Genomic DNA, 27534 nt, shown 5'->3' on the forward strand with positions numbered 1-27534 from the left:
CCAATAAAAAGTATCTTTTATTTTCATATTTAAAAAAATTTTTTCTATGATAATGCATTAACAGTATAAAAATACTTCGCTACATTGATCCATGTTTCTAAGATTTGTTACAACACTACACTAGAATATGTGAACTTTGGATTCTGCGTGGGGACTAAAGGCTTTTATTGAAGGGCATGTGTGAAAACAGAGCCCTTTTCCTTTGGCTTCAGGTTATGTACAGTGAGGAGGCAAAAAAACACAAAACCATTAAATTAAAAAGACTTGTTTTTCAAGGCTCAGGGTTGAAGCTTGGCTCAAAATGGGAAAGTAGGCTGTGGTAAAAACCTGTGCCCACCACTAGAGGTTTCTGGACTCCTTGCCTTAGTTGCACTGGTCCTTCTGCCTGCAGCCCCATAGGAAAACTGAAGCTGACTGGTCTGGATGCTGGATAGGTGGCTGTTGGAAACCTGAGGTTTGCCCTCAGCTGCCCAAGAGCTGGCTCCATCCACACTAAGCTGGAAATGAAACAGAAAGCGCTGTAAGGGAGGGATGCACACTGGAGTTGGGCTAGGACTTTGTCCACCTATTGAAACTAAGCTTCCTGTCTCTCATTGCCTGGGGCCTTGCTATCACAGCTTTTTAGGCTGCTGGGTTTCTCAGGAAACATTTCCCAGTAATCTCAAGTAGAGCCACCATCCACACTTGCCTGACAGGAGAGTGTCAGACTGTTCCTGTTGCCTTGCTGGTAGGACTAAACTTACTCCATGCCCTCTTCCTCATGCAAATCCCTGAGAACATGGTCAGAGGCTTCCCTCTAGTCCAGCTTATGGATTGCGGCTGGTGTCCTGTATATAGCTTCTCCAGGCCCTGGAGAACTGTTGTCTTTTTGAGCTTTGTGGTTGTTGCCTTGCTCACATTTGATAAACGAGGTCATTCTTGGTCCATGAAGGGTCTGGTATGGGGAGGGTATGGCAGAGGGGACAGAGCCACTGGTAGAGAAGGTAGCTGGGCTCCATCCAGTCCATCTATGACCTACAGCAGAAAAGCAGGGGAGGCAGGGGTATCTGACTATCAAAGACAAGTTGTTAAACAAAAAAACCCCTAGATGCAGGTTGCCGTAGTCACCAGGATGTCCTTAATGAGATGACATGGGGACAGACTTGATCACCACTTGAGTGTTTAAATTGATGACCTCAGATTCAGGCAGTTGTTCAACCTCTTGGCCTGGATGCTGAGGTTAACAGGGCCTCTGCCGCCTCCTCTCAGGGCTGGGGCTGTGCCCCTGGAGGAGGCCCAGTGTCCTGCATGTGCTAGGCTGCCTGTCTCTGAGACTCCTGTTGCTGAACTTGTGTGCTCTGCAGGATGCTGTAGGGGCCCTGTGGGGGTCCAAGGGCTGGGAGGCTGAGGGCAGCGGAAAGACCTGGGGATGTTGGTGCAGGGTCCACAGGGCTAGCAAGCAGTTCTGTGGGGAAGTGGGGCAGCAGGAGGTATGAGGGCGAGTCCTGGGGACCTGGGGACCTGGGGCAGCCTAGAGCACTGTCATCGGAAGGAACGGGGCTGGGGCAGCGGCCTTCTCCGGGTAAGTACCGAGTGCATTTCTTTTTCCTCCTAGGAATAGTGAAGAGAGTTATCTGTAAACAGAGGGTGAATTCATAGTCATACACCACAACCGAAAAATGCTTTCCTTGCACAGGCCTGGCTGACCTCTTGCCCCTCTCCCCAGGACTTGGGTGCCATGCCTGTGCCTTCAGGTCCGAGTCAGTCCCACAGCCCCACAGGGCTTGGCCCAGACTATGGGAGGTGCAGTTCCCAGAACATCCGCAAGGTGGCACGGGGAGCCTAGGCCTGTGGGCTGCTTGTTTTCCTGGCATCCAGTGTCTAAACTTTTGCTTCCTGTGTTTGTGGGGCTCAGACCTGCAGGATCCATGAGGCTTGCAAGATCTGGATTAAAACAAGGGGCTGCAATGCCTATGACTTTGTGGATGAGCAGTCCCAGTCATTGGAGCTGGGCTAAGGGAAGAAGAAATGGACAGTGTGGCTCATCCGTTACCACCCTAGAGTGCTGTGGGTCACATTGGTCTTTTGAGTAGTATGGAACGTGGACGGGATAGGGCCTCTGAGGACATGGTTGCTTCCCACTGTGTGCATACTGCACACTTTATTCCTTGCCCCACAACCAAGTCCTCCTTTGGAGGGGCTTGACACATGTTCTTCAGAGCTACTGACCTTAGTCACTGCAGTTTCTCAGCCCTGGCCCTGCTAGGCCCAGTCCGAAACCTAAACGAGGCAACTTCAACCACTTGGCAGGTAAATCTTTTCATACCCACAGGTATTTTCTGTAAAATACACCATTTTGGTGTATTTTTTGGTGCTTCACAGCCCTCTGGCTGAGGTACCCCAGGGTACCTCTGCTTCTCTCCCACCCACTCTGGTCTCAGTAGGCACAAGATACTGCCGGCATCCAGGTTATTTAACTGGTTCTCTGATGTCATCCTCTTGTTAACCTCAGATTTAAGGGCTCAGGGCTGTAAAGGCAGGGATTCCACCATGAAGTGGAGAAGCTGGCAGGCCGTGATGCTCAAGGCTGGAAGCAGGGGTCAGGCTACGTGAGTGACAAGTGAGATTTTTCTGAGGACCTGCTAGGCCTGGCTGGCACTGGAGGCAGCTGTTTTAAGTTCGCACTCGTTTAAGTTTGTACTCCTCCTACCTAGACCCAAGTGATTTTCCCTTCAAGCTATGTTCAGTGCTCACTCACGTTCTTAGGGCATAGGTTCCCCTATCTCCTGGGTGTGCTAGGGGTTGAGGGGCTGAGGAGGGGGCTGCAGGCCCAGCAGAACATGTGCAGTCAGGGAAGCAGCTTAAAGCACAGGGAGAATGATGGTGGGGACAAACCCACCTGCACGGACCACACCAATCCGTCTGCTGGTTGAGGCCAAAGCGAGCACGGCATTTCTTAGGTGAGCCAGGGTCTGCTTACAGCCATGCCAGAGAGGCAGAGCAGGGCAGAGGGCGAGTAGGCAGGCAGGCAGCGGGGCAGAGCAGGGCCCAGAAAGAAGAGGTGACATCAGTGTTAGCCAGTTACAGACACCCCACAGCCCCCACAGGCAGAGTGACCTCTCCAGGGCACAGCCAGCCCCAGTGGGAGCCCTAGGGCCTACAGCAAGGTATCAGGAAAGGTGAGTACCCTGCTGGGCAGCGGAGTGGGAAGAATGGCAGGATGGGAAGATTGGAGAGGGACCCTCAGGCTATTCCTCGGTGTGGCTTGGAGGGCTGCAGAAGAGCTTAGGGGGGAAGGTCTTGGCAAACTAGTCTTCGCTGCTCTGGAGCCGTCTATTGCCTCCCCAACTGCCTATTTTGTCCAGTTTTTCTTCATTCTTGCCACTGTCCCACCTTTCTGACCCATCTTACTGCAAGGGCTAACACAAGGCCACAGCTTCTGACAGTTATTTCCAGACGGAAAGGAGGAACCATTCTTACCCTCAGAAATGGGACTTGGGACTCTGCCCTGCTGTCTGCGAAGCAAAGCTGCAAGCTAGGATTGGGCTAGCACAACTAAGAGTCATGGGTGTAGAGTCTGAATCAGCAGAGTTGGAAGCAGGAATTTGCTCACAGGAAGCCCTACAGCAGCTTATGGGCTCCCCTGATCCTCGACACAGAGTGCTTTGAATTCCCCTGAAAAATGGTAGGAGATGAAGTGGTGATGGAGAAACCACCAGGTACCAGCCAGCAGGTGTGACAGCTGGGCCTTGCAGCCTGCTCCTGCTCCGCATCTCAGTAGGCCTAGCCAGTGTGCACTGTAGTTCTGTGTGGAGCCACAAAGTTACTCCCTAACTTCTCTGGGAGAGGCCAGCTGTGAACAGGGCTGGCAAAGGTGGCAGGGACACAGCCAGCACCTGCCAAATGAGTCAGCTTCCGCTGGTCATGCAAGGGACTCAGTACAGCTTTTCTTGCATGGACACTGGATTTGTGAGGTGCAGGGCTTGTTTTCAGAGGCCGCGAGTGGCCAGCAGGGCTGGTCTTGAAATGGGGGTGTGGGGAGCAGCCTCTGCTCCTCCGGAGGCAAGGCCTCACCTGTGGTGGATTCCTGGTGCTTCTCCCTCGAGCGCCTCTTCTTCTTCCCCTGTGGGGAACAAAGGGAGGAATATTTAGATCTGGGAAATACACGCTGGGCTTTGCAGCCTGCTGGCCTCCCCGACTGCTCGTGGGGTTCCTGGCCTAGAGTCGTCCTACTTTAAGTCCCTGGTGTTTCTTGATTGCAGTTATTGCTAGGCTACTGTGGGGTACATTTGTGAGCTGGTCCCTCTCCCAGTGTGGTCTCCTAAACTGATTGGAAAGACATTTCTAGGCCCCTTCTTCCCCATGTGCCCCAGCTAAGTACTGGGCAGCAGCCTGTGTAAATGGACTGCGGCGTGGAAAACAGTGTGGGCTTCCTTTGAGGGGCACTTCCCTGGCTTGCCTCTTCTGAGCTAGCCATGGGAGGCCCCTGTGATGTCAGGACAGTATTTCTGTTTCCCTGCCCAGAATGTGGCCTGGGTAAGGTATGGTATCTCCAAGGTGCCCCGCCCCACCCCTGCTGTGTGTCTGGGCACTCACGTAGTTGTCCCGCGCTGACCAGCCTGGGTACAGCTGCATGTGCAGCTGCCTTTCCTTGCGGGCCAGCTCATAATACTTGGCCTGCTCTTCCCGAGACAGTGCATGCCACTGTTAGGAGGAAGGGGGCAGACGGGGTACATCAGGGGAGCCATTAGGGTGAAGAGGATGGGGCTGTCCCTGCCAGCCCACTGGGCCGTGGCCTCACCCTGCGACCCAGGATCTGGTTGATAGCAGCGCTCTCCTTGAGTGTGCACTCTGCAATGACCTTGGCTCTCATCTCCTTCATGTACAGCATGAACGCATTGAGGGGCTTCTTGATGGTTGGCTTCTTAGCCTCCTTCTCTGCCTTGGATTCTGCCTGGGTCTTCCTGAGAGGCAAATACCCAGCTGCTTGGAAGGGCTCCTTCCCTAATCCCACCACTCCTCCTCCACACACATGCACGATACTAGTTTTGTGACTGGAATCTTGTTTGTTTTTTTGGTACCGGGGATCGAACTCAGGTCCTTGCGCTTGCAGGGCAGGCGGCGGCACCGAGCTAAATCCCCGGCCCTGGAATTGTTTTTTTAACTGTTCCAAATGAGTGAGCAGAAAGCTAAGTAACTGTTCTGATAGGAGTACTTTTACAGCCAGGTGGAAAAAGCACACGTGTAAGGCCTTCTCAGCCCCTCCCATCTTGGCTCAAATAAAATCTTTGTTCCTCACCCGACCCACCCGTCCTGCTTCTGAGGATTAAAACAGTGGTCAGGGCCCAGGATTTAGCTCAGTGGTCACCGCCTGCCTTGCAAGGTCCTGAGTTCAATCCCCGGTACCAAAAAACAAAGAAGTGGTCAGTAGTCAGAGCCCAAGGACAGCCCTGGAGCCACCAGGCAGCAGGCCCCGGGCCTGTCGGAAGGTGTGTATCCTGGCTGACCAGCACCTGCGTCCCTGCCCATCCCACATCTTGCTGCCCTCCTCCCTTTGCGTGTGCGCACTTACAGGCTGCGGTCATACGGCTGCAAGTCCTGCTTCCCTGAGGAAGGCACGATGGCTGGGTGGGGGATGGCTGCTGGGTGACCAGGTACACCAGAGCCCAGCATCAGGGACGGGTGGGTGAACCTAGAGGTGGGAGGCGAGTCGACACTGAGCCCAAAATTGCAGGCCAGATCTCCGGACAAGGCCCTGCACACCACACAAGGGTGCAGGTGAGCAAATATGCACCCCGGTGGCCCGGACACGAGTGCACAGATACAAATACGGAGGCCGATCCTCGTCTGTGCTGCCACATTTCCCACTGCCGGAGTCAAACCTAGGCCTCTCTGGGGCTGGCACGGCACTGCCTGAGCATCCCTGCTGACTTTTCAGCCTCCTCTCTACCCTCTGCTTCCCGCCTCTCCTGCCCCAGCCAGCCCCAACTGCTGCTGCTCCCTTTTGCCCCTTTCTCAGGAAATCTGATCCTTCCCACAAGGCTTTCTTCCGACTAGCAAGCCTGCTTGGGGTCTCCTCAGGGCCCCCTCATTACCCATGTGGCTGTTTAGCTACTGGCGCTGTGTGTAAACCTCCTACCCTGGGCTGTGACCTCCAGGAGGGCTGGAAATGCCTGCTGAGTTCCTTGCTGCTGCGTGCCAGGCACCAGGTCTGTCCCTGAGGGAAGGAGCTAAATGAGGAAACACACGCACACTCGCCTCCCACCTCACTTCTTGCTGCTCTTGGAGACCACTCTGCCCTTTGCGTGCACAGGCGCGGGAACGCTTAGGTAAAGGGGAGGTGCGACAGGCGAGTGCACAGACATCTGCACAGGGACTGAGCCTTGTGCGCATTGCTGTCTTGGCTGCCCGGTGGTGCTCTGCTGCCTGGGCTAGGCCTCTCACACTCCTAGCTTCATTCTCAGGCACAGGGCGGCAGGGGGCTGCAGGATGACAGACGGACAGATGGACAGACGACTAACACGGTAAGCACTAGCCTGCGCGTGGCCTTGTGTGGGCACTGAAGCCTGGGCAACAGGAAGCAGGAGCCTGGCTGCAGGCGTAGGGGACTCACCTGGGGTAGGGGGCGCCAGGGGCTGCGGTGGGGGCAGGGAAGTGCTGTCTATATCCGCAGGAAGGGGACAGGGGGTAGAGAGGAGGGCTGGGCCTGTGGTTGGGAGAGACAGCTGTTAGCAGTCTGGCTGTGAGCCAGACGTGGAGAAGGACTTTCACACCTTGCTTGGCCTGACCCTCGGCCTCAGCTGGGATCGCGCCAGTGTGTTCTGAGCATCTGCCACCAGGGGGCAGCTTGTGCTGCTAGCGTTTCCTCTGCAGGCTTGAATGGTGCTCAAGGGGTGGAGGTGGCAGCTTTCTCCTGGGACCCAGCTAAGCCTCCTGAGTTTCCTTGACAATACCGGGTTGGTACCTGTCCTAAGGCCTTCACGTTCCCACTTTGCCCGTTTCAACTTGTCCTTATCCTGAGTCTTGCTTGGCTAAGTGACGGTTTTTCCTCCGAGCCCAGAGGTCCCAAGCTGGATGAGTGCCCCTGGGGCTCCTACAGTTCCCAAAGCAAGGCTAACAGTGCCTGTAGCTGCCTGCTTCTCCCCTGGGTCACTCGCTAGGCACAGTTCTCAGAGGGCGGGAACCTAAGAATCCTTAGCTGTGCTTCTGCTCAGAACCCTGCCTGCATAGAAGGCAGTGCAAAGAAGGCTAAAGTACCCCAACTTTTCTCCTGGAAGCCAGAACACAGCCCCCCCCGCCGTGCCTCCCTCCAGGCCCAAGTCTGTTGGGCTTTGGGGCTTCTGGCCTGTAGGCCCCTAAAAAGGCTGGCCAGAGATCTGCTTCCGTAGAGCTGTGGCCAGGCCCCACAGGGCTGGGCTCTGAGCACTTGCCTCACCTTGATCCTAGGAGCACTCCTGACTTGTATCTAGAATGGAGCTTTGTTCAGAGAATCTGGAAATGGAAGAGTGCTGGACATGGGTAAAGTGCAGAGGGGCTGGTGGGCCCTGGCAGAGCCTCTGGCCTTCTCTGCTGCTAGGTGGCTGCCCCAGCCTCGAGCGGCTGGACACCTGCCAGGTCATGCTGTGGTTGGTGAGCGAAAGGCCAGCTTGCCCGCTAGGCCCAGTTCTCGCCGAGGATAGACCGTGAGCCCAGTCAGGCCTGCGACTTGGGGATTCTGCCTGCCTTCTCCTGGCTGTGCCTTAGCAGACCGACCAAGCAGGCTGGTTACTCAGGCGGGCACCAAAGGGACTCTGCTCCTTAAGCAGCTCCTTAACCAGCACTGAGGCCAGTGGACGCATGCCCTGCTCCCTGGGAAGCCGAGAAGCAGCGCTTTCTCTGGCCTACCTTCCTCGTATACTCCTGGCTCAGGTGGACCCTGATCAGCCCAGAGTTCTCCCAGGAGGGAGAGTTTGGGTCCTCCAGAGCTGGGACCAACCTTCAGCTCTCCTGCCTCCCTAGAGGAAGTGTGTTAAGCTGCCTGCAGAATGCCCACAGGCCAGGGGGCCACAAGAACCCCTAGTTGAGAGCCAGGTTGGGGCAGGGCTGCCCGCCTCCCTGTGTGACGTGTACAGAACTGGTCACAGGGCGCACAGCACAGAGATGAACATGGAAGGACAGGTGCAGCTCCACCCAGCACTTTCCCCATGGGGTCTGCACTCACCAGCTCACAGTGTGGGGCAGCTGTCCCATGCTGCCTGAGGTCAGAGAGTAGAAGCTGGAGAGGTCAGGAGTCTGTAGGGGCCTGTGAACTCCTGCAGTGGAAAGGAACCAGGCACCAGGTAAGGGGCAGGCTGGCCTTGGGCTGTGTGTGGGGTGACTTTAGCAGTTACTGTGTCCTAGAGCCATCTACAGGGAACTCCTAAGACCCTTCCTCCCTTTGCTGGAGGTCAGGCATGAACTTGCTTGTTCCAGGCCATCCTGAAGTAGGAACAGTGGCTGTCTGACAGGCAAGGGAACCAAGGACACAGGGACTGGGTGAGCTGCACAAGGACACCGGCTGGCTAGCAGTCAAGAGTTGGGGTCACTCAGGTCCACTGCTACACTGCACTGGGGACCCTCCTGGGGTCAGTCTGGCTTTGGGGCAGGAGGCAGGCCCTGGGCAGGAAGGAGCTGGCCTGGAGAGCCAGTGCTCCACCCGGGCCTGGCTTGAATCAGCAGGTTTCCCACAGCTGACAGTGGTGGATTTCAGAATGACTTTAGCTGAGACTGAGGTGAATCAGCCATCACAACCACCACTTTCCATTTCTCACTGTGGGAGGGAAGAGCTACCAGGTCTGTAGTTAGCCGTGCTGGGATGCTGCTCATGCTATGGGGTCACCTCGACATGCAGCCGTCATTTGGCCCGGCACCACCTCCCCCAGCCCCTGGTACCCTAGACTCCCTAGCTGATCTTTCTGGCGTCTTCTTCGAGCCTTGGGTTTGCACAGCCCCAGGCCTCCTGTTGTAGAAGGGGCCCAGCTACCTTATCTCAGAGGCCAGAACCTTGGCCTCCAGCCTCTGGTCTCCTCAGCCCCTTCCTATCCCCGGCCCATACCTTGTTTCTGGCTGATGTCCACAGGGGCCTGCGTGGGGTGTGGGCTGCTGAAATGTTCGTAGAGAGGAGAGAGTTGGGGGACGCTGTGGGGGGGTTGGCTGGCCTTGTGCTGAAAACAAGAGGAGGTGGGGTGAGCGTGGGGAGCCCTGAGGGAGGAGGCCTGGGGCAAAGGCAGAGCTGCAGGCATGGGGGCAGCACTCCGTCCGCCCTGTGCCAGGCCTTCCTGTCCACTAGGCCCTCGGCTCAAGCAGTCCCGCCTCCCCAGAGCCCCTTGGTCTTCCTGGGCACTCCAGCAAAGCATGTCTCTCTTGTCCAGGGAGGTCTTCTTGGCCTTTTGGTAGCAGAGATGCCCGTTTCCCTAAGGTCCAGTGACTTATCTACAGGGCTGCTCACAGCTAGCAGCCACAGACGGCAGGCTCTGGAGCTTTCCTCCTCCAGCCCCAAGACTGGGCTTCCTGAATCTGACCCCGTCCCACCGCACCCCTAACTGGATGTGTTAGACTAGGGCAGGGCCCGCTCTGCCCCGACTCGGGAGGTAGGCCAGGCTCCCTGCAGCGCCAGGGTGCCCAGCCCCTGCTCTTCCGGTTTCCTCAGCACAGCCAGACTCACTTTCACACAAGTTGGTTGGCTCTCCATCCCGAGATGACTCAGTCAGCAGGCCAGGAAGAGGGCTCCCCACCAACCCGACCAGGGGCGTCACTGCCAGGCCTTGGCCCGGCTGTGTGTGTGCTCAGTGCAGACCAGGGCTCTGGAGACATCGACAGTGAGGCTCGGCTTCCCACCCAGGAAAGCTGGCTACTGGCTGAGAGCACGGGAGTGACCTCTGGCCCAGGTCCGGAAGAAACGGAACATCTCGGGGTCAGATGATGGTGGGGTGTGTGGCCTGTGCTCCCGGTTGAGATTCCCCCTGGGTGAACTTAGCCAGGTTCCTTCAGACTTTGGGGGATGCATGGAGCCGAGCACAGGTGCCCTGGGAGTCCAGGGTGAGGACAGAGCCCCTGTCGCCAGGACATGGCGCTCCCACATGGGCATGGGCTCCTTCCCTCCCACTCAACAGTGGCCCTGGTCTGACACCCTTCCCAGCTCTAAGGTGGGCCCTTCCCCAGACTTCTCTGTCCCTAGGAGACAGGAGTTGTGTTTCTAAGTGGCTAGCAAGGGAGAGAAATGGGCGGGAGGGGCTCGGGCTGTGTGGACACATGGCGCCCACAGGCCGGGCACCGTGCCAGCACTACACCCCACACCAGCTGCCGCCACGTCCTGCTTCCCTGCACAAACCCCGCACACCTGGCTGTCCCTGTTCCCGCCCCCAGTCCTCAGCTCTCCTCTCCCTTCACCTCAGCCAGACAGCGCTGCCCTGCGCCCCCCACGGGTGACCCTGGAGAGGTCCCGGCAACTTCCATGATGCTGGACTCAGTGGTCAGTTCTGGTTTCATTTCACCCAACATTTTGGCAGCATCAGCAAATTATTTCTGTCTCCTTGAAACCAAGTCTCTTCACTTGCTTTCTGAATGCCATACTTGCTTCCTTTCCCTCCAGCTTGACAGGCTGCTTCTTGGCCCCGGAGCTGGCTCCTCATTCTCATCATCTCCTAAGCTTTAGCTTTAAACATCTTCATCTGATGACTCCATGGTTTTTTTGTGTGTTTTTCCCTCAGCCCCGACTTGTCCTAGAAACTACTCTCTCCAAATCCCTGTTCAGCTCTGCTTGGAGGTCTAAAATGCACTCCAACTCAACACATCCAAGTCAGAACCTTTGACTTTCTGCCTAGCTGCTTTCCTGGCCCTGGCTTTTTCCTCTCAGGGCCAACGAGGCCAGCCCAGCTTGCAGAGGGAGCAGGGCCTGGGGACCAAGGGGCCGGTTCTCGGGAGACAGCCCCGGGGTCTCCACTCTACCCAGAGTGGCTCCAAGGCAGCGAGGGGAGCTCTGTGAGGTTCGTCCGAAAGCCACCCTAACCTGGGGGTGGCAGCCCTGGCCAGGAAGCCCCGGCGCACACGCCTGCCAGAAGGGTGCCAGAGCGGCCCCTCCCACTGAGCTGAGCCTGGCGTGGTCCGGCTTTGCCACCTGAGCCCCAGGTCACAGCATGGCCCAGCCTGCTGCGGATGGACGTGTGGGCCGAGCAGCAGGTAGGGCAAGGGGCTCCTCCTGTTTTCCAGCCTTCCTCAGGAACTAGGGAAAAGCCCCATTAAACAGCCTGCAGGGAACCCACAGAAGTGGGGCTCAGGCAGAGAAGGGGCGGGGCAGAGGACCCACCGGCAGCAGGAGGCCCATGGGTAGCCAGGGCTCCGCGTGGCGGTGAGGGCTCGCCAGCCCTTCCCACGTCAGCCTTCCTCCCCTCCCCGGCCCCTCCGTGCTGGCCGGGGGAGTCACCTGGCACAGGGCCCTTTGCCCCCTTGGCCAGCGGAACGTCCCGCTCCAGGGCCCCAGCACAAGGCTGGCTTCCCAGACGACAAGGTGGGGTTGCCGGAGGCCGAGCCTAGTGCCTGTGCCCTCCCTCTGCCTGAGGGTGACTGCCCAGCCCCAGGGAAAGAGGCAGCTGAGGGGTCCCCACCGCCCGGGGCGCCTCAGCAGCACAGCCGCCCTGCTCACTGGGGCAAAGGGCCTAACAGCCGCCTGGCAGGGAGCACGGCATGCTGCAGTGAGAGCGGCCCCGTCCTCCATCAGGCCTCCGCACCAGCCTGTGGCACCCCAGGACAGGTGCCCCTCCGGCCCCGGGCCCGGGGACTGCCTGGCTCCAGGGGAGGTGCTCCTGATGCTCCTGCTCCCAGGCCCATCCCCGCACCAACTAGAGTGCACGGCCTGAAGGGCGCCTCTGCCCCACGCTTTCGTTAGCCGGTGGAATTAATTCCTCCCTCTGGTGCTCCAGTGCCTTCCTGCTTTTCAGGAAGGGGCCAGGGCAGGGCCAGCGACGACGACATGTGATGAGGGACTTGGGAGGGCGCTCTCTTCTGCTCAGAAGGGAGCACGCAAGGGCCTGGCCGGGCCGCTCCCCCTCCTGCCGTCGCCCCACTTCCTGCAGGCTCAGGTGAAAAATAAACACAGTCTGCATTTTCCCTGCAGAGCAGACCGCAGCATCCCGCTGCTCACAGGCGGTGTGCAAGCTGAGAGCCCCTGCCACTGCCACCGCCACCACCGCCAGGCCAGGCGGAGAAACTCCCTCGCCTCTGACGGTTGACTGAAAACCCCCACACTTCTGAGCCCCACAACACTTTCCCAGTGAAGAAAGTTGCCATTTCCTCTGGGGTTTGGGGTGAAGGAGCATTTGAGGCCCAGCCTGGCCTCCCCAGGCCTCCCCTCCTGCTGGCAGGACAGGGACGGTGCCAGGAGCACACGCACCCCAGGACCTGCGGGCACAGAATCGGCCAGCTGTGACTGAGTGCCCACCAAGTGCTGGGCCAAAGGTCTGAGGCCGAAACAGCATCGCTAACAGTAGGTGAGTGCTTACTACGCACAGTTTAGGCCAGACCCTCCCACAAAACCTGTGGTGTATAAGGTAGTTACTATTCGCATTGGAGATGGGAAAACTAAAGCACAAGGTCACACAGCGAGGAAGTGGCAGAGCTGGGATGCCACCACTCCACTAGAAAGGCCCGTGGCTATGGCAGAAGAATGTCCCGTCTCCTTCTGCAGCCCGGCGGTCAGGGCTTCTATAAGGTTGTGGCCATACCTGGCAATGACCACTTAACATGGTCCCTAAGGCCCTGGGCGTGTCCCCCTGCCTGCCACTGCACCCAGCCACGTGGGCCAACTCCTCTTCCCAGGCACCCAGCTCTTCACTACTTCCATGCCTTTACCCATCTTTTCTCTTGCTTGCCTCCCCAGCGTTCTGCGCTTCCTCCTGCCCTGTGCCAGGTGGGCTCCTGATCCGAACCTGGGTCACCTCCCTGGAGAGGTCTGCGCCGGGGTGGGGGTGCCGCCAGCCTGGCAGGCACAGGCCGACCTGGGCACTGTAGCCCAGCGGGCAGTGGGCTTGCTGGTCATCTCCAGCCCAGCAGGTGTTCGCTACAGACTTTCGGAAGCCAGGCCTCTGGAATCCTCGAGCCTGCCCTACCCACTCGGCTGCGACTTCAGGTCCCCTGGGCCAAAGGTGGTTCCTAATGCCTGCTCCACAGCTGGGGAGAGGCCCCTGGGGAGAAGCCCAAGGAAGGAACCCCAGACGGGCCTCCTGCTCCTTCTGGGGCAGACACTGACAGCACAGGTGGGCCGTCGCCATGGTTACTGTGCTGTTTGCCAGGGGCCGAGCAGTGAAGCTGAGAAATATAAATGCCACACGTGACAACCCATTCAAGGAAGGCACTGTCCACATCTCCCACACGTGGCAAGCGAGGCTTGGAAGGTGAGAAAGTCACCTGTGTCGCGTGGCCCTCCCCCATCCGTGCCAGCCTCTTTAGGCTCTCAGCTCTCCCCACCTGCTCTGTGCTGCAGCCCAGGAGCGTGATGGCGCCAAGGGCGATGCTGTGCCCTCCGCCTGGAGCGGTCTCCCCCACTCGGCTAGGCCAATTCCCATAATTCCCACGCATCACTCAGGCTCCATATAAATGGGCTTCCTCCTGGCCGAGGCCTCTCCTGCCCTCACGTCCTGGGAGGGTCCGTACTACGCCTGCCCTCCCTGCTACAGCACAGACCCCACCACACTGTCGGAGCCTGCCTGTCTGCCTCTCGCCCTCCCTGGTGTCACTGTGCCCTGAATTGTTCCACTGCAGGAATTACAGCCGGGCCCTCAAGGCTCCCTCTCCAGCAGCATGCGGCACGGGCTCAGGGTGAGCAGTGTTCAGGGAGAACGTGGCAGCACTGGGTGAAGTGCTCTGGCCGGGGCTGGCCCAAGGTCACAGCAGCATGTTTGAGGGCTGGGAGAAGCTGAGACCACTTCAGCAGAGACGTCCTACCCGACACCGGAGAGCCCATGGCCCAGTCAGAATGGGCTGGCACTCGGTACCTCTGTTTGATGCCTGTGCTGGGGCATCGGGTCCCTCAGAGGACCCTTCCAGATCTCATTTCTCTTCCCTGTACTCCCGGGAGCCAGGCTCTAGGCCCTGGCTGGATCTGTCTCCTAGCCCGGCAGGCATGCAGGGCAGTTCAGGCCTGTCAGCCCCTAGGCAGTGCCAGTGGTGCTTCAGAGCCCTGGAACGGCTGAGTGGGCTGCTCCCCAGGGCTGGAATTGACGGGTGAACTTCCCAGGAGGCGGCCCTGGGACACCGCCCCCGGGACACCGCCCCCGCCAAGGGACGCACCTGACAGGTGGGGATCTGGGAGCTCTCACAGGCCCTGCTCTGCAGAGGCACCGAGGGGGCCGAGAGCCAGGCGGGAGAGCCCTGTGTGCTCTCACCTCTGCCCAGGACACCGTGCTCTCCCGAGGACAGGCTGCAAGCCTCTCGCCCCCAGCGCGCGGACACCTTGTGCCGCGCGCTCACCATGGAGCACAGAGCGTGGCTGAGTAGCCCGCCGAGCTGGAAGGGCAAGGGCACGGCTGGGCCACACTAGTCCCACCTGCCGGCAACAAAGCCAGTCCCATGGCTACAGAGCAGCCAGGTCCTACAAGTGGCCAGTGCACAGCTACCTGACCTCGACGTCAGACAGCGGGGCTGCCGCCATGGAGGTGAGGACTAGCGTCCCTGTCAAACCACAGGGCTGCTGCAAGCCGGCCCAGCCCTGCGGCACCCTCGGAGCTAGCTGAGCCCTAGCTCAGGGGCCTGGCCTACGGCCTCTCATGGTTTCTGTGCATTCGTTTACTTGCATTTCCCTTCCTCCTCTCTGAGGTGAACGCCCCTCAGGACAGGATGTTTTCGGAGGAAAATACAAGCTTCCGGGAGCTGCTGCAGCTGAGCTGCGGGCTGACACTTCAGCGCTGCTGGGGACTGCGGCAGCCTGGGCTGGGCATCCCCAAAGCCTGGCAGTCACTCACACAGCTCCTCCTCAGCACCCGGCAGTCCAGGAGCCCCCCGTGGACCAGGGCGGGCCAGCCTCACCTTAGCAGAGGGAGAGGCTGTGATGCAGAGTAGAGGCTTTGTATCCCTGGGCTTGGCAGAAAAGGCGGGAAGAGAACAGCAGAGGCACAGAGACAGCTCCAGGGACCCCTCTCAAATGCCGTGGTCCACTGTGTTCCACCTGGCACCGGCACCCCGCTGTCGCCCCAGCCGCTGTGTGTGTGCACGCAGACTTCAGATGAGAAAGGAGATGCACCAGGACGTAAACGACGCACCCAAGGTCTCAGTGACAAATCTGGATTGATTCTCATCCTTTAGGGTTCTTGGTGGGGCAGTTTACGTTCAGCCAGGCCTCACAGGCACACTTGTGCTGGAGCACCCCGGCAGGGACTTCCGGGAAGTGAGCTGGCCAGCAACAGGGCTTGGACACAAGGCCCCCCTACCCAGTCCTCACAGGAAGCGACGTTCCTTCTAGTCGCACCCAACTAACAGGAACCTGAGAGGTCGTGTCTCCTGTGGGGCCTGGTACTGCCATCCATGTGCAGATGGCAAGATGGGCCAGGGCTGGAAGCCCAGGCCTGGGCTGAGGAGGGTGCCGGTCATCGAGGGCTTGGCCGTGGGAGAGTGGAGGGTGGGGCGGAGGAAGTGGAGGTCTCTGCTCAGCCCTCAGCCGCAGACCTGTGTTCTCACCCAGCTCCCTCCAGTCAGCCCGAGAGGAGGCACTCAGGAGGCCTGCAGGGCCTTGGCATGGCCTGGCTGCCCGAGGACATGCCAGGGAACTTGCTCACGTGACCCTCGAGGCTGCCACCAGCCAAGGCCCCCGGGATTGGGGACCGGTGTGGACTCAGTCTAGCAGTTGATCCACAGGAAAACAAGCTAAGCTATGGAAAAGATGAGACTCCAGGCTCCTGACCCCAGACTGCTCCCACCACAGCCCCTCAGCCCGGTGTGGAGAGAGAGGACAGGGCAGCCGTGTGACAAGGACCCTCGGAGACTGAGTTAGGGAGTTCACAGACCCCGCCACACAGCTCCTACACATCTGCACTTGGGGCCACAGTGAGCAGATATGGGGGGAAGCGAGTCCCAGACTCCGGCCAAGGAGCAGGGAGCCACTCGGACCAGCTGCATGTAAGAGGAACACACGATGCCTGTGCAGTGTGGCAGCAGGAGGAGCCAGGCACGCGAGACGCCTGGTTCAGATCCTCGCGCCAGCACTTGCGAGGGAGGTCTCTGCACGCCTGGGGGTCCCCATCTGTACAACGTCCATTATCACATGGGCTGGGGTGAGGATTAAATAAGTTAATACTTGTGTCTACTAATACTGTTTTTGTGCTTAATTAGAGCACAAACTGAACAAAACAGAGCAAAATAGAACAAAAGGAAAAAAAGACAAAAGCAAGCATGTCCCTAGACAGTGGCTTTTCAGGAAAGGCAGCTTTGTGCCAGGCCAGGGCTGCTGGTCCTCAGCTTCCTGCGGAGCGCCGCCTGGTCACCATCAGGCCAGCTCGCTGTCCAGCAGGCCCGCAATGAGCAGAGCAAGAGGTGGGAGGCAAGGGAGCAGCACAGAGGAACCGCTCTCGGAATGGCCGTGTGGGGCTGGCAGGAGGGGCCCTGGGACTCCCTCCGCCCCCTCTCTTCACCCACTCCCAGTGACTCAGGGCTAGGAAACCCTGCAGCCCAACCCCAGACCACACAGAAAGAGGCATCGGCCCAAGAAGTCCAACACCGAGCTGCGGGCTGAGCAAGGAAGGATGCGCACCACAGTTCCTGACCATCCTGTCTCGCCGCACACCTGAGTCCATCGTACAGGGCATGAGCACACTCCACGCGACCTTTCGTCTGGAGGTCCGGAGCTCCCAACCAAGAAACGTGGCCCTCGTGGCCCTGGGAGCCCTGACCTTGCCGGATGTCCAAGAATGAAAGGGGCCTTGACGAGGCCCAGAGTTAGGAGGACTTCCCCCTCAGGGGGGCCCGCAAGAGGCCAACGAGTCTTTCCCTGGGCCAGAGGACTCCAGCGGATCCAACCATGAACCCAGCAGCGGGAGAGGCCAAAGCTCAGCTCCCAGCCCCACAGCAGAGGGTGCAGCCAGGGGCGTGGGATTTGGGGCAAGAGACCCATGACCTGACTCTTGCCAGGGAACCTCTCTGAGCCTCAGATGCCCCATCTGCAGAACAGCACTGGGAAGTTGTGGACCCCTGAGCTATGACGCTGTTCTTTCAACAGCGGTTTACTGAGCATTTACTGTGTGGGCACCAAGAAATTAGGGGTGAAAGGGACAGACATGGCCTAGGCCCTGTGGATGCTCTTCAGCTTGTTCCGCTCCAAACTACCATCCCCGAAAGCTCACCCCAACATGGTCACCAACGTCTGTGGTCTCAGCTCTCCCCGCCTCGTCCGGGCCCACACGCCTGCCCATAGGGTTGCCTACCACAGCTGGGTGGCTCCCAGGGCCGCACACTGCTTCAAAGCCAGCCAGCAAGCTCTGGGTGGCTGCCACAGCCAGGCACACACCGAGTGGCCAGCCTCGCCTTGACCCCTCGATGCCCGGCTGAGACCTCACTGCTGTAGCCAGCGCCTCGGAGCTCTGCACAGGCTGCCAGGGCCCACCCACCACCCACCCTCCGCCTGCCTGGCCACCAGGCCAGCCACAGAGCCATCTGATTTGAATGAAACTTCAAACTTAATGACTTTCATGCTGGTTATTTAAAACGCAATGTAATTTTCTTAAACACCCTATTATTTTCCTTTGATAGCTACAAAGCTTCCCCCAATCCCATAAGCATGTTTATTTTTAGGGAAAAGAGTGGTTTGCAGTTGGTCACAGAGACCATAGGGAGAGGGAACCACACAAGGCAGGGTGAAGTCAGCAGCAGCTTGGAGGCCTTCCTGCTCGAGGGCTCTCGCCAACACCAGGACCCGGCCTGGCCCAGCACACTGGCCCTGCTGTCCCCACCTGACAGGGCCACAGAGGCCAGTCTGGTCCAGTCCTCCTTCCCGTGCTGGCCTCAGGGTGGTGCCACTGGCTGCCAGGCATGGACACAGCTGGGAATGGCCCTAAGGCCACTACCACACCCCCGTACCTCCTCCTGCCTCCGGACACCGTCCCTGGTCAGGCCTCCAGCCTGAAGCTCTAACCAGCTGGGGGAGACGTGCCCAGATGAAGCAGCCTCAGGCAGGGGCTGCCCACACTGGGAGGGTGGGTGTGGCCCTGCCAGTCCGGCTCCCTGGTGAGAGGCAGGCGGCATGGTGGTGGCCGTGTGTGCTGAGGTCAGCTGAGCCCCGCCAATGCGGGGCGTCCTCTGGGAGAGGCTATTTTTAGGAGCCAGGCTTTCATGTGGCCGAATGATGGGGAGTTTACGAAGCATCAGTAATGCGTTTCAGATGGCGGCCCAGCAGGCCAGGAGGCTGGACCCACTGTCACGAGCCAGGTCAGAGTTGCTCAGCCCCGGCTCCTCACCTGTGCCTCCCTCTCCAGGGCTCCTGGCCTGAGGGAGAGCCCGGCCCCCAGTGCTCGAGGTACCCAGCAAAGCCCACCTGAGGTCCGCCCTCCCAACCCGGGCCTGCCTCTCCTGCCAGCTGTGTCCTGGACCCTGGGGCCTTGCTCAGCCAGGGAGCCACGCACCGTCGGGTGGACACTGAGCCTGAGAGAGGCTGGCGGGTCTGCAAAGCTCACAGAGCGGGGAGGATATAGCTTCCTCTACTCCGTGGGAAACCGGAATGAGGGTGATCTGACCCCCTAGCACCCAGGCTTGCTCAGACTGGGAGGTGGGGGAGCCCCAACCAGGTTAATCCCAAGGCCACGCCCGCTGCGCCCTGGGGCCTCTGCTGCAGGCGCACAGGCAGTGGGGCCCAGACGGCTCCTGCCCTTGGAGCAGAGCTGCTAGTGTGAACGGGAGGGTGAAAGGGGTGAGGAGGAGCTTACTTGGCGGTGTGTCTGCTTCCTCTCATCTCCAGGGAGTTCTGGCCCTGGAGTCAGGGCCGAAGAGGGAAGGCTGTGTCACTAGGCTGGCGCTGGGCTCTGAAGCGGAGTCTGTGGGTGCAGCCCAGGCAGGCGGTCTCCATGGGTGGGAGAGGCGGCTGTGGCAGCCTCCCACTCCTCCTAGCTCTACCCCAGGCCAAGGCCCCTATCCAGCAAGAGGCAGGCACCCTCTACCCACAGGGCTGAGCCAAGAGAGGCCCCGGTTCCAACCCTCTGACGCCAAACCCACCCAGGCTGCACACCGCTGGCAGGAACACGCACGCCCATGTGGGCCGCACCTGTGAAGGGGAGGGCTCCCAGGTCCAAACCCCAGCAAAACCGGCATCCAGATGGGGCAGCAAACCTTAGGAGCAGCTACAAATGCCCTGCGTTCTCAGACTCCCCTGCTCAGATCCCTGCTAGAGGAACGCTGCTCAGGGGTGCAGTCCACACCCAGGCCGCAGGACCCGCGCAAGCTGCCGTTGAGCCCTGGGGTGAGCCCTCAGTAAGCAGTGGGCCAAGCCCCTGCCTCAGTAAAATCAAGGGAACTGCAGCTGCCGCCTTGGAGCAGGGCTCGCCTTGCTGGACCAGCATCCTTGGGTCTCCTCCCTCCCTCCCAGCGTCCACGCTGCCCCAGCTGCTGCTCCCCCTGCTGCAGTCCTCCACGTCCAACAGAAACCATCTGTGGCGGGTACCGCCGTGCCCTTCCTGAAGGCCAGCATGCTGCATGTGCCCGCCAGCCACTCCCTGTCCCAGAAGGCGGCAGGGTCTCACGCCTGGCACTTGGTGCTGGTCCTTCCCTGGCCTCCCCTCACCCCCCCGGGACCCTGGGCCCAGGTCTGCCCTCCGGTGACGGGGCACACTCATGTCTACCCTCTCCTCACTTGCTTGGCTGTGTCTGCCTGGTGTGACCTCCACACTCCTCTGTGCGGCTCCCCGTGGGAGCCCCCTGGCTGCACCTAGGCCTCTCTGGACCCCTGAGGCCCTTAACTCGAGCAGACTTGGGGCCCCAGTGAACACACAAAGCAGCCAACCATCTGTGCAGAACAGGCGACGGCACAAGGCTCAGGCAGTGTGCTCTGCGTCGTGGCCCAGCCCAGTGTCCGAGGCTGTGGGCCAGCGGCACTGCCCCAGGGGAGCTGGCTGCTGTCGGGGGTGGTGGCCAGGGCTCCAGTCTGCCTGAGCTCTGGGAGCATGCAAGCTCCTTGCAGCCTCACACAATCTTAGTCCTCCAGCAGAAGCTGCTATTCATGCGGCACCTCTGCAGTGCCAGCAACTTCGAATATATTCAGATGAGGAAACAGGCCCAGGGGTGAGCTGACCTTCCCAGGGCTACCCAGCCTAGGAGGGCAGCTGCAGGAGTAGAGGCAGGATCTTCCTGACTAAATGCCTTCCCTCCTCGCACTCCTCTAATGGGCCTTGCACCAGTGCCTCCCCTGACCGGGCCTCACTGCCCCTTGTGGGACGGGGCTGCTCCTGGCGCATCCCTGTGCTGTATGGCTGGGGGTGGGGGGGTGCCCCTGTGACCCTGATAAAACACCTGCTTCCTCCAACGGAGCCTTGTTTGTACACAGTGGCAGGAAGCACCAGTCACAAGGTGTGAGGGGTGTGACTCTATGGCTTTGGGACCGCAGCAGCCCTCGGAGGCTGAGGGGCTGCAGCTTGCCCTGCTCTGAGGGAGCCTCCCGGCCCAGCCCTGAGCCAGCCGGACCCACGCAGCGCTGGGCCCTGAAGCAGGCACCCCTGGAGTCCCGAGCTCAGCTCAGCTCAGCTCCCTTCCTGTGCAGGCCAGGGCCGAGCTGTGGTCTAGGAGCCCTAGAAGGGCCCCCTCAGCCCCAGCTGGAGAGGCCGGCAGGGCTGGGAGGAAGGGCCTCTTGCTGGTGTGGCCATAGGCTCGATGGAACCCCGGAAGGGCAGGGAAGCACCCTGGGTTGCCCGGCCCAGGCCCTGGGAACGCCCCGCCCTAGTGAGCCATCGGAACAGCTCTTCCGGGACTGCAGGCGGCCCTCGGGCTGCAGCCATTCCTCCCTGGCTCTCAGGGCCTGCAGCTGGGCTTGCTCCCGGGTGCTCTTCCACCTGGAGAGGAGCTGCAGACCGTCCTGTACCACAGCGAGCCCACATAGCTCTGAGTCGGGGAAGAGACTCAAGTCCAAATAACCCGAAGCCCACTGCCCACCACAAATACAGAGCAACAAAGGCAAACTCCGAGGCGGTCCTGCTCAGACACCTCAAGGGTGGGGAACCACTAGGAGGTTCAGAACCTACTCTGAACTGGCCACAGGACGCACAACACCCTGGGTCTTCCTACTTTTTCTCTTTTTTTCTGGCAGTACTGGGGATTGAGTCCAGGGTTCGCACTGAGCTACATTCCGAGTACTCTTTTTTAACATCTTGAGACATGGCCCCACTACAGTCACCATGTTACCCAGTCTGGGCTCAAACTTGGAATCCTGCCTCGGTGTCCCCAAGTGCTGGGACTCCAGGAGTGTGCCCCCTCGCCTGGCTCCTCCTCCCTCCTGACCCCTAATTGTCTTTGGATGTTATGTGTAAGGAAGATAATCCAAATGCGAGCTATGGAAGGGTTTGCAAAGTGGGCGAAGGCCGCAGAGGGGCCAAATAATGACATTGTGCACGGGCCCCGTGGAGGGGTGGGGCTGCACCACAGAGGGGAAGAAAGGTCTGAACGGTTGGGTGCTAATGCCCACCAGGCTCTTCCCCCTGCTTTTTCTTTTTCAAAGCAGCTTAAATTCTTCACATCTTGTTTAAAAGGCTTTATATGGCAGAGGAAGGGAAGCCTTTCAGAAAAATCTTGGGGTGGTGTGAAGGGGTTTTTAGGGTGGAGAGGTGTGGTTCCCAACCTGGCCCTAGGGACAACCCCACCGCCCCCAGGTCCTGGGTGAGGCTGGGCAGCAAGTAGGGGACCTCTATACAGGGGTCACCAGACCCCTCCAGCCCACAACAGGGACACTGCCCTCTGTCCAGATGGGACCCGAGATGGAAGCTGACCACTGGGCCCAGCAGAGCCCAGACAGCAAGGAAGAAGGGATTGATCACATGCAAAGGTCCCGAGGCGGGAAGAACTTTCGAGGTGCAGAACCACAAGGACACTGAGTAGCTACTGGAGGGAGGGAAGGGATGGTGCAGGTGACAAGGGTGCAGCTGGAGGGCTGGCCCATCAGACACTCGGGCTGTGGTGAGTGGTTTGCACTTTGCTCCCAGAGCAATGGGGACCTGGCGGAATCAATCAGGTGAGAGACGAGACCTGCTTTATGTTGCCGAAGGACCCCTTTGGAGCTCTGTGTTGCCTGGATCGTGGATCAAGGTGGGGCCACAGAGGCGGCCCTTGCTGCCATGTGGGTGAGTCACAGAGATGGCCTGGGCCTGGGGCTGCTGACGGCAGTGGGGAGGGAAGGCCCGGGGTGCATGTGGAGGGAAGCCCAGGTGCACACCTGTCCCCTCTCGCTCTGCCTCCGTCAGACAATCTGCAGCCTTCAGGGAGCTGCTCAGCCCGCCCTGGCCCACCCAGGAAGCCCCCAGAGGGACCTTCTTCGACGTACACTCCCAGGGCTGGGTTCAGGTCCTCATCGGTCCCCCAGAGGCAGGGCCTGGTTCCGCTCCTCCAGATGCCCACAGCCGAGCAGCAGCCTGGTGCCACTCCATCCTGGCTAGCTTCCCCCCAACCTGGGCTGGCCCGGCTACCCCACCCTACCCTCACACCCACCGTTCTCAGGAGGGTGAGTGGTGCTGCTGCACAGCTCCCTGCAGGGGCCACGTGTCCGCGGCACTTCCTTCCCTCCTCCACCGCTTGAGTCTTGCTCATACCCATGCCTCCGGCTCCCCTAGGGCTCGCTCACACGGTCCTCACCTGGACGCAATCTGAGGACTCAGAGGTGAGCCCGATGAGCAGGGGCCCGCCCAGGTGGGAATCCACTGCCTCCTCAGGCTTCTCACGCTGGACCTGCCACGTAACCCCTGGTGGGGGCCTGCCCAGGTACCAGATGGTATGGGGCTCAGGGACACAGACGTATGGCCCCAGCCCTCTGCAATGGCCAAAAACCTCAGCAATTCACATACCACTAAACGCAACATTTTACAGTATCCTACTCAGTGGCTTCTAGTGTATTCGTAAGATTGTGCAACCATCACCACTACCTGATTCCAGAGTGTATTCGTCACCCCGAAAAGGAACCCCATAGCCACCAGCAGTCGCTCCCCGCTCTCCTCTTCCCTCAGCCCGATGCCGCCACCCATCTACTGTCTCTATGGATCTGTCTATTCTGCATACTGCATCTAAATGCCAAAAGACTCAGCATCCTTCCAGGCCAGACTCCAAGTGGAGTCTGTGGAAGGGGCTACGAAGCCATGCTGCTTCGTATCCCTTTCGGCTATAACCAGACTGACAGTGTGGCACATCCAATAGTCCATGTTTCCCGAAGCGATGATACCTTTACTCATCCCAGAATCCCCCTAGAGTCCAGCCTGAGGCTAGCTCACTACCCTCTTGCTCTAACCCTACCCAGTCCTGGGTCTCAGAGCAGAGAAAACAAAGCAAAACAAGCAACGGTTACTGGTCCGTGCCTGGAACGGCCGACAAGCCTACATTAGATGCCTAGAAAATACCAGTCATAGAATAAACTTTGACCTAATCTCCCCATCTCCAAACAAAGCTTAAAAGAAGTTTCAGTACCACAAAAGCAATCTTTTGGGAACAGAATCTCTCTACCCGTGGTAGCTGGCTGTGAGCTAGGCATTTAGGTCATTCCTCCTGGCTAGTCTGAGTCGGCCTGTTTGGGACTCTCCAGTGTGGTAGGCACATGGGCATGAGACCCACACAGGAGCAGAGAAGGTCTCTGGCGTGGGTCCCCTGCTGTCCAGGGAGGTCCAGTGATTGCTCGTGAGCATCTCAGCACGAGAGCTGACCACCTGATGCCTTGGGAAAGGGCAAGAGTGAGGGGCCTAGTGAGGGCTGGAAAGTGCATTGTCTGTTCATTACTGACAAAGGAGCTGACACAGGACTAGCTTTGGAAAAAACTTCCCAAGGCAGTTTCTCCTAGAGATTTTTCAAGGGGCTCCCGGCTGGCTTGCTGTCAGAGGGTCTCCCTGGATCCAGACACATAAACCTGGAATCAGATGATAAACGTGTTTCCAAAACACAGGTCAATCCTCTTTGATTTTTAAAACCCAACCACACAGCTGGACACGGTGGCACATGCCTGTAATCCCGGCACTCCGGGAGACTGAGGCAGGAGGAATGTAGGTTTGAGCCCAGCAAGAGCAACTTAATGACTGTCTCAAAAATTTCTAAAAAATTAGAAAAACAGGACTGAGGATGTAGCTCATTGTGAGGGCCCTGGGGTCAATCCCCAGAACTGCAAAATAACAAAAAACCCAACCACAACTTGAAACATCCACACAACTCTTCGTGTAGTGTAAGAAATGACTTTCACTTGCTATATTTTGTAAGTATCGGGTTTGCTGAATGATGCTGCCCAAATTCCCTTCCCTCTCCCTCACCCAGGGTCACTGAGGCACCGCCCCCTGCATACACCCTGGTCCCCCGGCCCGCAGAGAGACGGAAGCCAGGGCACAGAAAGGCAGTGGCAGAGCACCCTCCCGAGTCCCCGCAGCTGGCAGTGAGGGCACTAGTAGCTGGGTGGCGAGGGCAGGAGAGGGTGGGACACAGACATGCGTCTGCTGCAGCTCAAGCGAGACCCCAAAGCTGACAAATACATGGCCCGGGCCAGGTGAGTGTGTTGACCCGATTGTGAGTCCATCACTTGCCCGCTCTTTGACCAGTGCGGTCAAAGGACACCGAATGGCCCTGTCTCTCGCACCCTCATGGCACCAGGAGGTCCTCCCTGGTCTGGACACTCTCCCGCCACCTGCCTGAGCTGGGAGGCGCTTGGCCCCACTGCTTCCTCCTGAACTGCTGTGTGCTCACAGGCGCCGGTCCTGCCCGGTGGGTCCTCAGGCCTAGGCCCTTGGTCTAGTCAGTTACCACGGTGACCCTGGTCCACACCAAGCAGTGCCTGCCCTGTCTGCGGCTCAGAAGGGCAGGGTTATGTCAGGTGGCCCCAGCTCCAAGGTCTACACCCGGCAGGGGATCCCAAACCCCTGAGGAAGCACCGGCTAGTGTGGGGTGCAGGCCTCTGGAAAGTGGCTGCTTTAGGGGGCAAGGCTGGGACCAAGCCCGGTCCCACAGGCCTGGCCAGAAGGGAAGTGCCTCAGGTACCAAGCCACTCAGAGCAGAGCCGGCAGGCTGGCCCCCAGCCACCACGCTCACACTGTCCAAGAGGCAAGGCGCTCCTTCCTAGTCAGCCGGCTACCAGGTTCTCCATCCGGGGCCCTGAAGAGCCACCTCCGAACGGCTTCCGCAGAAGACAGCTCCCAGAACCACCCTCCGCACTCTCGGTCTGAAACAGCCTGCAGCCAGCTCTCCCGCTCCGGGCGGGCGCACAAGCCTCTGGCCTGCGGCCTCCCCATGCCCGGCCATCTCAGAGACCTCTAGCCTTCCATGCACCCTCATACCAACGACAGCCTGAACCACTCGTATGAATTATTTTAATAAAAAAGTACAGCTAGACTGCTTCAGAGCACTCGGAATAAGCTCTTCATATGTTTGGGGGCTTTTTTTTGAGACAGGGTCTCACTATACATAGTTCAGGTTGGCCACGAACTCGCTATGTATCTCAGTCTGGCCTCAATCTCACTGTGATCCTCCTGCCTCAGCCTCTTGGGTGCTGGGCTTACAGGTGTGTGCCACCACGCCTGACTCATTCTTCATACTTTATTTGTACCAGAGAGCAGAAAGCACAGTGGGTGACGATCATGAACTCTTTTCAAAACTCTGGGTACTTAAAAAGATCAAACTCACAAAATCATTAAGGTGGTCCCTCACTGATCCCGCTTCTCTGTAGCACATCTCTGAAACCCTTCGGACTCTCCTGAGACCAAGCCAGCCTCCTCGGAACCTACTTGGTGTGCAGGACCCTTCCTGGGCGAGGTCACACTCGTGCCAACAAGGGCACCGTGCACTGGGCAGTGCTTCTCCTGCACAGCCATGACCTGCCCATCCCTCCAACACTGCAGCAGTGGCCTCCGGGGAGAAAGCCAGCTGGAGCTCGGAGCACACTGGGCACACCACCCTCAGGATGGAGGTGGTCCTAGCTCAGAAGTGTCTGCAGAAGACCCCAGCAACAGGACAGGGCCTGCACCCAGCAGCCCCTCCTTCCTTCAGCAAAGTTCTCCTTTTCGGTTCAGAACCCACTGGAGGTGGGGGGCAGCACAGAATTCTCCTGTTTCCTTCTAGGCAAAAGTCACTTCCTGCCCATGCCTCACCTACCTGGTCAGAGACACCAGGCACCCGATGGGCCACTTACCAGCGGGGGCTGCGGCTGGGGGTGCTGCCCTGCGCCCGAGGGGGCCGGGTAGTGCATGAGCAGATTGAAGGCGGAGTAGACGGTCTCTTTGTACATGCCGCTGGCGCACTCCGGGGCCTTCAGGCCTGGAAAAACCACAGCTGGGTCAGACACCAGCCCGGGCAGCTGCTCGGGCTGAAGGCTGTCTGCTCTAGAGAGAAAAATAAGAATCGCCAAAGGGTCCCCTTCAAGTTAGAGACTTGATAGGGGACGGGCTGGCCCCAGGGCCAAGTTCTGGGGGCGGGGGGGGGGGGACGGACCCTGCGTCCCTCAGGCAGCTCTGATTCGGCTCCTACCCTGCCCTCCAGCCAAAGAACCTCGGCCAGCTTTCTCCTCAGAGCAGGGGATTCTGCAGTCAGTCACCTGGGCAGGAGGGGAGGCGGAGACGGCGGGGGTCTGTTTACTCCTATAAAGGTCAGGGCACCGGAAGTGACTCGAGCCGGCGGCGCCCGGGAAACCCGCCCCCCCATCCCCACCCCGCCGCCCTCCACGCCGCGGCGGGCTGCCGTGGGTCGGGGAGCGGAAACTCACCGTCCTCCAGCGACTCTGGAAGTTTGTCGCCGAAGAGTCTCTGCGAACTGTGCTCCCGCCCGAGAGCCTGCGGGAGACCAGAGGGCCGTGAGGGGCCGGCCGGGGCGGGCTGGGCGGGGCGGGCGGGGGTACCCGGACCCGGCCCCGGTCCCCCGGGCCCGCCGAGGGGCTCGCAGGCTCTCACCTCGGGCCCGACCTCGGCCTCGCCGCTCGCTGCGCCCCCGGCCTCCCGGGCCCCTGCGCCCCCGGCCGCGCCCTCGGACTCGTTCACGAGCGACGACTTGAGCTCGGCCAGGTCGCGCTCGGGGCCCGCGGTGCTGTCGCGGCTCTTGTCGTCCTGCTCCTCGCCCTCGTCCTGGAAGGCCAGCAGCTCATCGGGCGCGCCCAGGTCGTCGCCGCCGCCCGCGCCGCCCGAGTCCAGCTGCGGCATGGTGCGCTCGGCGGGGCGCCGGGAGCGCGGGGAACCGGGAGTGCGGGGCGCCGAGCCGGCCCGGGAGGCGGCGAGCCCGGAGTCGGGACCTCCGAGCCCGGAGCGCGGCAGGCGGAGCGCAGGCCGACTCCGCCTGGGCGGGCTGTGGGCGCGGGCGGGCCGAGGGCGCCGGGCTGAGCGGCTCCGGGAGCTGGCGGGTCGCAACATCAAAGGCGCCGCCGGC

The 27534-nt window shown here is 59.8% G+C and overlaps 1 protein-coding gene across 11 annotated transcripts; it reads right to left on the reverse strand.

Annotated features, from left to right (window-relative positions):
• Tcf7 (transcription factor 7) lies at positions 1 to 27534 on the reverse strand. 11 transcript variants are annotated; one of them, XM_087194961.1, is made up of 12 exons: positions 27066 to 27534; positions 26882 to 26948; positions 26312 to 26436; positions 9053 to 9161; positions 8180 to 8270; positions 6593 to 6685; positions 5552 to 5671; positions 4781 to 4943; positions 4576 to 4683; positions 4054 to 4102; positions 2879 to 2951; positions 1 to 1590 (listed from the first exon to the last, which is right to left on the reverse strand). In XM_087194961.1, exons 1-12 carry the CDS (start codon positions 27516 to 27518, stop codon positions 1293 to 1295), a joined length of 1749 nt encoding a protein of 582 aa, XP_087051087.1. In that variant the 5' UTR covers positions 27519 to 27534; the 3' UTR covers positions 1 to 1292. The 11 variants fall into 11 exon arrangements, with proteins under 11 accessions (XP_087051087.1, XP_021096850.2, XP_021096864.2 ...); XM_021241191.2 differs by lacking the exon at positions 2879 to 2951 and adding an exon at positions 6119 to 6196; XM_021241205.2 differs by lacking the exon at positions 2879 to 2951 and adding an exon at positions 6119 to 6196 and having other exon boundaries at positions 1 to 1613.

The sequence above is a fragment of the Heterocephalus glaber genome, unplaced genomic scaffold (assembly GCF_053883595.1).
Source record: "Heterocephalus glaber isolate CG9 unplaced genomic scaffold, H.glaber_assembly_v1.0 deba00001606, whole genome shotgun sequence".
Classification (NCBI taxonomy): domain Eukaryota; kingdom Metazoa; phylum Chordata; class Mammalia; order Rodentia; family Bathyergidae; genus Heterocephalus; species Heterocephalus glaber.

Coding starts and splice junctions, on each gene's coding strand:
- Tcf7 (XM_087194961.1), bottom strand. CDS start 27,518: ATGTTGCGACCCGCCAGCTCCCGGAGCCGCTCAGCCCGGCGCCCTCGG. Junction 5,672..6,592: donor CCTGGCGCCCCCTACCCCAG/GTGAGTCCCCTA, acceptor TCCCACCTCTAG/GTTCACCCACCCGTCCCTGA. Junction 1,591..2,878: donor GATTGGTGTGGTCCGTGCAG/GTGGGTTTGTCC, acceptor CACTATTCCTAG/GAGGAAAAAGAAATGCACTC.